This window comes from Perognathus longimembris, chromosome 23 (assembly GCF_023159225.1).
Source record: "Perognathus longimembris pacificus isolate PPM17 chromosome 23, ASM2315922v1, whole genome shotgun sequence".
Classification (NCBI taxonomy): domain Eukaryota; kingdom Metazoa; phylum Chordata; class Mammalia; order Rodentia; family Heteromyidae; genus Perognathus; species Perognathus longimembris.
In genome coordinates, this window is record NC_063183.1 from 14,776,059 (window position 1) to 14,787,344 (window position 11,286).

Sequence of the window (11,286 nt, forward strand, 5' to 3'; positions counted from 1 at the left end):
CTGTTCTGGACACGCCCTCAAACGACACGCCCCGTCCCCTAGGAAAGGAGGGAGGCACAAACACCAAGGACTGAGGTTGTTTAGCTTATTGGTGGAGCCCTCTCCTTGCACGGGTAGGGCAGTGGGTTCCATCCTTAGCAGCGGAAAAACGAACCCCATAATCTTGTGGGTTATCGCAAAGGCTAGATTATAAACAATACAGCAGCAGTTTTCTGACCTGATCATGTAGATGCAGTGCCAGGCTGTTCAAAAGTTGTTTCAATGCCTGCCTTGTTCCAGATACCATTTCCGGTGTTAGAATCAGCAGTGACAGCAAAACAGATGACCTTGGGCAGGAATCACGATACAAATAAGGGGGGGGGGGGGGAAATAACGAATGCTTTTACTGCCAACAGCAGTAACTTTTTAGGAGTGGGAGCGTTCGTTTCAGAAATTTGATCGAACACAAAAACAACTATTGTGGTAGAAAGAATTGTAATCTGTGCAAGTCATAACAACTGCAAACGTGAGTCAGGCATACTCAAGCACGGCGACCGACAGGCCTCTGGAGGGCTAAGAGTCATAGCCACAGGCATGGTTACTGGTTCGAGAGAAAATTCCACTTTTTTCCTTTTTTTTTTTTTTTTTGTTTGTTTCGTCTGGCCTCAGGCTGTGCAGCCTCCAAGACACGTGGACTAGAGGAAGAGGTGATTTGCAAGTTTCTCCAGGCGTGCGTGCGCAAACACGCTTGCATCCGGCCAGAACCCGGACAAACCATCTGGGCCAGTATGTGGGGAAGGGCAGGTCTGCGGCGTGCAGAATCATAGTTAAGAGGAGGACTGCGGGCATCCAGGAGCCGTGAACTGAGGGTTCTCGGGCACAACACAGTCTACAGAGGCTCTATCCAGGATAGTTTGGAGCTGGAATGGGTCATGCAGCTCACGCAGGGCCGAACCACCTTTCTTTCGGCAGTGGGCTCTGCTGCAGGCAAGTGGGGGGCGGGGTGCACCACAGTCCCTAGCCGCGTTCCATCTTTGTGGGCGTTTCCCATTGGGTAGCAGCGAGGAAGGAGGCGGGATCTAGCCTGCCGGTTGGACCCGGAAAGGGGGAGGGAGGTGGGCGGGCCAAGGGGATGGGAGGGGGCGGGTTCACAACCACCAGCGCGCTTTTCCTTGGCGCTCACGCGGCGTCCCAGCGGTTCTGGATCCAGGCCTTTTTGTCTATTCCCACTTCTGCAATCCCGCAATCCCAGGCCTTGGGACCTCATCGCTCCTCTCCTGGAGAGTTTCATGGCCGACAAGAAACTGGTGGTGGTTTTTGGAGCCACAGGTGAGCAGGCGGGCTAGGCCTGCGCGAGCCAGAGCTGTTCCATCCTGGGTCTGCCGGGAGATGGGGTGACTGGGACCACAGTGTAGAACTTCGCGTGGAGATTACTTTTAGATTAAAAACAAAAAAGTTACGCGTACAGGTTACCAGATTATATTTTCCTACGCCCCTCTTCCATCAGTTACCAAGTTTCTGGGGGTATCCTACCAACCAGTAGACACTATTTTGCCACCCCACTTTTCCATTTGTATGTGTGTGTATAGATACATATTTTATATATATACTTTTCTTATTTTTCCGTGCTGAGCGTCAATCCCAGGATTAGCACATGCTAAGCCCAAATTCTTTCACTAAGCTACACCCAGGATGGATTTTTTTTTAATGGCGTTTAACAAAATTATCCTCAAGTAGTTGTACAAAAGGGCTTCAATTCAACGTATTAATTTGCAACTACAATAAGGATTTTATTTATTACTTTTTTTTAAGCCCCTGGTATTGGAAGCTTGGTCTCAGGGCCTTGTCCTTTGCTAACCTTTCTTCCTAGGCTAGCCTAGCATCATGCCTTTCACTTACAGCTCTTTTGTAGTTACTTGGAGGTAAGAGTTTTGGATTGTCAGCTCCACCTGGCTCCAGACTTCAGTTCTCAGATCTCATCTTTCTGAGTAGCTAGGATTACAGGTCTGCTTGCTTGTTTTAAACTTTTTTTTTTTCTGTGCCAGGTATGGAGCCGAGGGCCTCATACATACTGGACAAGCACTATCCCTGTGCATTAAAAAAAATAAAGTAGCATACTCTTGCCCACTTAGGAGAGGCGGAGCAAGAAACAAACAACCCCAACTAAAGGATATTAGGGTTGTTCAGCTGGGGATGTGGCTCAGTGGTAGAGCACATACCTATTATTCTAGACTATAGGTTTTATCTATCCCTCGTACTGAAAAGAAAGGGTAAATATTATGCTGAGTGAATTATATGTGAATATAGCTGACATTTAAAGTTGATTCATTATTTATTTATTTATTTTGCCAGTCCTGGAGCTTGAACTCAGGGCCAGAGCATTGTCCTTGGCTTCTTTTTGCTCAAGGCTAGCTAGCACTCTATCACTTGAGCCACAGCTCCACTTCTGGCCTTTTCTATATATGTGGTGCTGAGGAATCAAACCCAGGGCTTCATGTGTACGAGGCAAGCACTCTTGCCACAAGGCCATATTTCCAGCCCCTGATTCATTATGTTAAAAAAAAATTCCTGGGTGTTCCTTGCTGTGGTGCAGCAGTCCTTTCAGGGCTCTGCCTTCTCAAGACTCTGTCAGTTGTGACTCTGGAAGTTTTCCTGACTCTTCACAGGTGCTCAAGGGGGCTCTGTAGCCCGCACACTCCTGGAAGATGGGACATTCAAGGTTCGAGTAGTGACCCGAAACCCTGGGCAGAGGGCAGCAAAGGAGCTGAAGCAGCAAGGTGCAGAAGTAGTACAGGGAGACCAGAGTGATGAGGCCAGCATGGAGCTCGCTATGACCGGAGCTCATGCCACCTTCATTGTGACCAACTATTGGGAAAACTGCAGTCAAGAACTGGAGGTCAATCAGGTGAGGGCAGATGGGAGGGAAATCCTTGATCCACTGGTCTGCTTTGCTAGGGAGCCAACCAGTGCAGGCCTTCCTCTCCTCAAGCCACTGATACCCTTTAGCACCAGAACACTAGGGGGCAAACTACAAGGTGACCCTAACACAGTGGACAGTCTCTGGTTGAAGCAAACTGCATGTGCGTGCCAATATTGGGGCTTGAGCTCAGGGCCTGGGCACTGTCCCTTAGCCTTTTCACTCAAGGCTGGTTGGTGCTCTACTACTTGATCCATATCTCCACTTGTAGCTTTTTGGTGGTTAGTTGGAGAAGAGTCTTAAAGGATTTCCTTTCCAGGCTGGCTTCAAACCTTGATTCTCAGATCTCAGCCTCCTGAGCAGCTAGGATTACAGGTGTGGGCTATGGGTACCCAGCCAAATCTCAATGTAATCCTTTGAAACCTGTGTGAACATCCAAGCTCCATTGTGACAAATGACTTGTATGCTTTAAAACCACAGCATCCTCATACCTCTTCCAAAAGCCTTTCCTCATCTCTTGCACCGTCAGTAGCTCCTGGTATTCCTTAGCTTGTGACTGCATCACTCCAACCTATGCCTGTCTTCATATAGTCTTCTCTTTGTGTGTCTTCCTCTTCTTTCCTTTCTGGAGTTGGTTGTTTTTGAGACAGGGTCTTGCGTTATGCCTGAAAGAATCCGTCCCAGCCATCCCAGGGGACCATGCGGAGATAGTCATGGACAGGAGGTTTATAAGGAGGTTTATTAGTGGGGCCTGTATCTCCCACATGAGGGAGCAATATGGCATCTGCACCTTAATCCAAGTGGTGGCTTGTAACTCTGGGGCTAGAGGGGAAGCAGGTAGGTCTGTGTGGTGAGTGGGAGAGGCCCATTATAGCTCTAGGGCAGGGTGTTCAGGTATGGGTAGAGCTGGGGGTTAGTGGGAGGGGCTGAGGACCTGAGGTGGGGGAAATACTAATGCCCAGGTTGAACTGTCGTCTAATTTGTGCAGGTGTGCATTGCAGCACTCAGTCATTGTGCTTACCCTATAGTTTAGGAGGATATGTATGCACTACCCATGCCCATCCATTGGTCAAGATGGAGTCTCAAGAACCTTTTTCACTCAGGCTGCTCTTGAACTGAGATCCTGTGATCTCCCTCTCCAAGTAGCTAGGATTATAGGCTTGAGACACTGAAGCCAGCTTGTTTTTGAGATAGGGTTTTGAACTAACTTTTGCCTAGGCTAGCTTTTGACTATGATCATCCTAGCTCCATTTCCTGTATAGCTGGGATAACTACCATGCCTAACTCTTGACTTTTATTATTATTATTAGTGTTGTACAAAGGGGTTACAATTCCTTAAGTTATGAGTATAGTGCTTTCTGGCCAGTGTCATTCCTTCATTCTCTTCTGTTTTCCTCCTCCCTTCCCTCCCCTTGTTACATAATTCATTTTTTTATATAGTGTATGTTGAATGTAGTGACTATATTTGCTCACCTTTCCTCCCTCCATTCCTGTGCCACTCCCTTTTTGCCCATGATAAACAGTATTTGTTTTTTCTTTCTTTCTTTCTTTTTTTGGCCAGTCCTGGGCCTTGGACTCAGGGCCTGAGTAATGTCCCTGGTTTCTTTTTGCTCAAGGCTAGCACTCTGCCACTTGAGCCACAGCGCCCCTTCTGGCCGTTTTCCATATATGTGGTGCTGGGGAATCGAACCGAGAGCTCCATGTGTAGGAGGCAAGCACTCTTGCCACTAGGCCATATTCCCAGCCCCAGTATTTGTTTTTTCTAGTACTGGGGCTCAAAGTCAGGACCTTTTGCTCAGCTTTTTTTGCCAATCCTGGGCTTGGACTCAGGGCCTGAGCACTGTCCCTGGCTTCTTTTTGCTCAAGGCTAGCACTCTGACACTTGAACCACAGCGCCACTTCTGGCTTTTTCTAAATATGTGGTGCTGGGGAATCGAACCCAGGGCTTCATTATATGAGGCAAGCACTCTTGCCACTAGGCCATATTCCCAGCCCCTTTGTTCAGCTTTTTTTGCTCATGGCTGGAGTACTACCACTTAAACCATTCTCCAGTTCTTTTTACTGGTTATCAGGAGATAAATGTCTCATGGATTTATCTGCACACACTAGCTTCAAGCTGCAGTTCTGCATAGTATATAGAATTACAGGCAAGAGCCACTAGTGCCTCTTTGACTCTTGTAAGGACACTTACATTGGATTTAGGGCTACCTTGGTTAATCTAGGATAATTTCATCTCAAGAACCTTACTCAGGAGGCTGAGATCTGAAAATCACAGTTTGAAGCCAGCCAGGGCAGGAAAGTCCACTGGACCCTTATCTTCCATTAACCACCAGAAAACTGGAAGTGGTGCTGTGGCTCACGTGGTAGAGCGCTAGCCTTGAGCACAAAGAGGCTAAGGGATAATGCCCAGGCCAAGTTCAAGCCCCCAAACCGACAAAAATAAAATAAAAGATCCTTTGCTTTCATAGATTTCTTTTGGACATTGCCCCATCATCTTAACAGCAGAGCACGCTGTTGAGTTTGACCAATGGGGTCTTAGTCTTGTGATCTCTCCTATCTACTAGGGAAAGCTGCTGGCAGATCTGGCCAAGCGCCTGGGCCTCCACTATGTGATCTACAGCGGCCTGGAGAACATTAAGAAGCTGACAGCTGGGAGGCTGGCTGCAGGCCACTTTGATGGCAAAGGGGAAGTGGAGGAATACTTCCGAGATATTGGCGTTCCCATGACCAGTGTGCGGCTGCCCTGCTATTTTGAGAATCTCCTTTCCTATTTTCTGCCCCAGCAAGCCCCAGATGGAAAGAGCTACTTGTTGGGTGGGTTTCCTCCCTTACTTACATTCTTACCCTGTGAAGTTGCAGGTGTTAACAGGAAGGTGTAGCTTGTCATCAGCTAGTTCTGGGTACAGACCCTGGCTCCCTCACATTAGGCATGAGCCCAGACAATTCCTAAAAACTCATCCTGTGTCAGAATTCCACTCACCCTCATGCAAGGGGCACTAGCACTGGCAGAGAGCTGGGGGAGCCCTGCCCACAGGGTAAGTAGAAGATGGAACCACTAGTAGGGCACTGGAAGGGCCCTTTGTGGTTTGCAGAACTATTGCCAGGATTCATGTCTCTGTTGGGTGCCCCTGCGTGATCTGGACAGATCTCTTTTTATGTCTCTGTGGGATGCTGAAGTGCTATTGTCATCACACCTGGACGCTGACCAGGCTGATGGATGCAGGTTTCTAGAGGACTGACTGCTGGGGAAACCAGTCCTAGCACCCGAGTTGCTATGTCCCTGCTAGCACATCTCTCTGTCCCCACAGATCTACCCATGGGTGACATTCCCATGGATGGCATGGCTGTGAGCGACCTGGGTCCCGTGGTACTTAGCCTGCTGAAGAAACCAGAAGAGTACGTGGGGCAGAACATTGGGCTTAGCACCTGCAGGCATACCGCTGAGGAGTATGCCACACTGCTCACCAGGCACATCGGCAAGACTGTACATCATTCAAAGGTGGGCTTTCCCCTCTCCAGGGCTGTGTTTGAGCTTGTCAGGCAGGGCCAACTGAAGTCCTTTGGGGGATGTAGGGAAGGAGTTTGTAGGGTTGTCTAGCCTTCTGAACAAGGCAAATCTAAATTCACTGTCAGGGTAAATACTGGTGTCATGCTGTTGCTGAGAGCTAAGTGTGACCAGAGTGAAATTTCTGACAAGAGGTTTTGACCAAGGTGGGGGATAGACATTTCTGCAAAAATGGACAGCAATCCTGGCTGGAATAAGGCCTGACCTGCCACCCACTGGGCCTGAACAGGTATTCAGGAGGCTCCCGTATCCTCTCCTTTCCCTTCTGTCCCTCAGGCTTCTTGTTCAGACCCGAATGCCTTGTTTCTTTTTAGAAAGTAAAACCTACTCATTTAAGAAAATGAAAAATACCAAGTTTGTTGGAGTTCCCACTAAGACCTAAGCAGAGCCACAGAAGGAAGAAGAGGAGGGGTAGAGTGCTCAAGCTTTGAGATTCTCATATCTTGGGGGATGGGGATATGGCCTAGTGGCAAGAGTGCCTGCCTCATATACATGAGGCCCTGGGTTCGATTCCCCAGCACCACATATACAGAAAATGGCCAGAAGTGGCGCTGTGGCTCAAGTGGCAGAGTGCTAGCCTTGAGCAAAAAGAAGCCAGGGACAGTGCTCAGACCCTGAGTCCAAGCCCCAGGACTGGCCAAAAAAAAAAAAAAGAGTGCTTGCCTCCTATACATGAAGCCCTGGGTTCAATCCCTCAGCACCACATATATAGAAAACGGCCAGAAGTGGTGCTGTGGCTCAAGTGGCAGAGTGCTAGCCTTGAGTAAAGAGAAGCCAGGGACAGTGCTCAGGCCCTGAGTCCAAGGCCCTGGACTGGCAAAGAGAAAGAGAGAGAGAGAGAGAGAGAGAGAGAGAGAGAGAGAGAGAGAGAGAGGTATTTATATCTTAGTTCTAGCCCCAATCCACCAATGTGTGAGCATGGACAGTCCCTTCCTTACTTATAAATGGGTGTATATGTCCACCCTCATGGGTGGTTGAAGATTGAAATGGTAATTCATGTTAGAGCTTTCTTAGTTCTTTAAAGAAAACTGTAGGAAATGCGCACTAAGCAGACAAGTTTTGAAGATTCACTTCAGTAGGGAAAGGCTTTTGAGCTGGAAAGTGATGTTGCATATTTCTGCTGTGGAAGGATTTCATTTTGTGATTTTTGAAAGAAGAGTCTAAACCAACAAATATCAAATAGCTTTTGAGGACTACTGGCTTCCAAACCTTTTGCCTTTCTAGTACGAAGTTTTCACAACTGCAGAATAAGGCCAACAGCGATTGGGGTGGGAAGTAGGTGGGAAGATATTAAGCCCATCCAGCTTCTCTCCACATTGGAGACAAAATGGAACAACATGGTGGGTTTTCTGCTTCCAGATAACTCCTGAGGACTATGAGAAGCTTGGCTTCCCTGGGGCCCGTGACCTAGCCAACATGTTCCGTTTCTATGCCCTGAAACCTGACCGCAACATTGAGCTGACCCTGCAACTCAACCCCAAGGCCCGGACTCTAGACCAGTGGCTGGAGCAGCACAAAGGGGACTTTGCCCGACTGTGACTTTACTATCTTGAAGCCCCTTGAGCTGGGGGGAGGGAGGCTCAGAGGCACAATCATCTGTCCTGTGTACATTTTTTTTTTAAAACAAAGCTATTGTTCTTACAGATGGCTTCCAAAAAGAAAAGGGCTCTGTCTCTGGGACATGGGTGGGAGTGGCAGCTGTTGAGCACCAACAGCATGAAAAATCAATCCAGCAGGAGACATGAAATGGCTGGGGTAGGAAGCCCAGCAACTCTCTCTTTCCTGTAATAAAGAGAGAGTGTAGAAACTGGCTAGCTGGAAAGGAATATGGGTAACTGTAGAGAGTTAATGTTTAGGTGTGGAGTATTCCACCCTGGCCAAGAGGAACACTTCTGCCTAGCTCCCACCATCCCCAGTACACAGATGCTAGATGTGCACTAGGCACAGAGAGGAGCCTCAGCAACAACACCCCGTATGCACCCCCCTGCATCTCCAGAGCCAGTGGCCATCTGTACATTCATTTTGAATGGTGACAGACTTGGGAGGGAAAGAAAAATTTAGAAGTTCCCTCTTCTCTTTTTCTGTATCTGGTATAGCCCGAGCTGTAGGGAACTTTCAGAACAGAATGGGGAGAAAAAATGGCAAAGTTGTGGATTACAGGGTAATGGAAATAATGGTGCTGCCTGCAGCAAAGATCACTGTGGTGAACCAACTCCAACTTGGCTCCCTTTGGGGTTGTTTTTTAAAGTGCAGACTACTTTATTAGCACTTCTTTTCCAGGCCACTGGTTAAAGCTGTTGGAAATTTAAAGGCATGCTGTCAGATCATGCAGTCGTTGAGCCCCATTTTTAATGACCCTGACAGATAATTTTTTTTCAGGTTGAAGCTAAGCAAGATAATTCTCCTAAGTATGAATTAGGAGATGTTCAGTGCTTACATGATAGTGTTGGCAACTTGGCTCCCTTTGAAGAACACAAGTTACCTGCTGAGATTCCAGAATTTTAACCTGTGTAGTAACTACCAAACTCTACCCTGCCCTCTGACCTGAAGTATAAACGGGGCAGCATCCTCATAAAATTCATTCCACTCCTAGAAAACAGGCATTTCCTTGACAACTTAGGTGTGTCAGGCTCTAAATACAACCTTAACAAGAAACAATTATACCCTCTGCCTTGAATTTATGCAATGAGTAAGTAACATAGAAACACAGTTGACACCAGAGCTCCAAAGGACAGAGACAGCTGGTCCTCCACTGGCTGCCCACCATGGCCCTATCTCATATGACAGCAGAAAGTAGAAACAACCTACATGTCCATCAGTAGCCATACAATGGATTATTTTTATTATACTGTGGAATGACATTCTGATGCATTCTACAACATGGATAAACCTGAAGAACATTGATTGAAAGAAGTCAGATTTGAAGGCTCATGAGTATAGGTAATGTCCAGAACAAGCTAGCCCACACACAGAAAATAGATGAGGAGCTGCCAGAGACTAGGGGCACCAGAGAGCCAAGAATGAGTGAATGCTAACACATACAAGGCTTCTTTGTAGGGCTCTAAAATTGGTGATGCTTGCCCAACTCAACTAAAAGCCTTCAGACTACAAATTTAAGGTATGTGAAAGATATCACAACAATGCTATTGCAAGAGAGATGAGGTGACTTAAGACGCCTGTGTAAAAACCTAGTGTCTGAGGTGGGTGCTGGTGGCTCACACCTAAAATCGTAGCTACTCAGGAGGCTGAGATGTAAGGATTGTGGTTCAAAGCCAGCCTGGGCAGGAAAGTTGGTTAGACTCGTCGCCAGTAAACTACTCAGAAGAAGCTGGAAGTGGTACAATGGCTCAAGTAGTAAAGCACTAGTCTTGAGACAAAAGCAGCTCAGGGACAGTGCCAAGGCCCTGAGTTCAAGCCCCAGGACCAGCAAACAAACCAATTAAGTGTCTGGCTTCTGGAAGTTCAATCTCACAAGACTTGGGTTTGGACTCCCCAAGAATCCCTTTGGCTGCAGGAGTAACAGCTAATCCCAATAGGCAGGGCACCTGATCTGTACCTCTTCTCACTGTACAGACACAGACTGTATGCCATGTCCTTGGCCATGGAACTGTGAATTCACCTTTTTCTATTATAATGTAAAGATCCTGACAGGCCCACTGTGACCCTTTAAGAGCGTCATGCTAAATAAGCAGAATTCTAGCTAGAAAATAGAGAATACAAGTTTAACAAGCAAGAGTTTTAACATGCCTCTGCAAAGCCATCAGAGATGCTTTCATCTGCCTTCAGTGTCAGCTGAATGATACAGAACAGTATAGGCCAGGGCAGTTTCAGCAGAGGTGGCAAGGCTTGTGGGACTGGCAAAAGTTCTTCTGGCTTTTATTTTTTGCCCGCCCATGTGCAGCCCAAGCTAGCCTGGAACTCATTCATAATCCTCTTGCCTCAGCCTCCTGAGTGCTAAGATTATAAGCATATGCCTAGTGAAAAGGATTCTAGTCTGTTGAGGGGTTTTGATTATAGGGAAGGGTACAAAGGCCAGTAGAAGTCTGAGGAGGCAGGAGCTGAAGGCTAATTCCTGAGTCCACTTTGTCTACTCCATAACTACATCTGTTCCAACCGATCCACCTAACATTTCAGCAAAGGCTGAATAGCCATCTACCTTCTCCCTATTTGAAATCCCCAGAGGTCAGGAGCCTCGAAACACCTTTATTTTAAACATATATTGCACACTAGCTCAGAGGACACAAAGAAGCCTGGAAATAAATGCTCAGGAGCTACATGTAGAAATAAATGTAAAAGCAGAAGTCTGTAAAAACTGCATAGTACCTTCTACCCGAGAGGGCACAGCAACATGGTGCCCCTAAGAGGACAGCTGACCTGTAATTGAGCATTGTCCCTTAGCTTTTTTTCTTTTTCTTTTTTGCTAGTCCTATGGCTTGAACTCAGGGCCTGGGCACCGTCCCTGATTTTCTTTTGCTCAAGGCTAGTGCTCTACCACTTGAGCCACAGCACCACTTACAGCTTTTTCTGAGTTTATTGAAGATAAGCATCTCATGCACTTTCTTGCCTGGTTGGCTTTGAACCACCATCCTCAGATCTCAGTCTCCTGAATAGTTAGTATTATAGGCATGAACCACCAGCACCTGGCTTGTCTTTTAGCTCTTCCACTCAAGGCCTGCGCTCAAAAAACTTATTTGAGCTTTTCGCAGATTAATTAGAGGTATGAGTCTCATACTTTCCTGCTTGAACTGGCTTTGAAACAGAATCCTCAGACTCAGGCTCCTGAGCAGCTAGGATTACAAGTGTGAGCCAATAGTGCCCAGCTATA

The 11,286-nt window shown here is 47.2% G+C and overlaps 1 protein-coding gene across 1 annotated transcript; it reads left to right on the plus strand.

Annotated features, from left to right (window-relative positions):
• The first annotated feature begins 1,152 nt into the window (after positions 1-1,152).
• Positions 1,153-9,516, plus strand: Nmral1 (NmrA like redox sensor 1). The gene is made up of 5 exons (XM_048333275.1): positions 1,153-1,308; positions 2,646-2,884; positions 5,461-5,710; positions 6,205-6,395; positions 7,821-9,516. Exons 1-5 carry the CDS (start codon positions 1,269-1,271, stop codon positions 7,998-8,000), a joined length of 900 nt encoding a protein of 299 aa, XP_048189232.1. The 5' UTR covers positions 1,153-1,268; the 3' UTR covers positions 8,001-9,516.
• Positions 9,517-11,286: the final 1,770 nt, after the last annotated feature.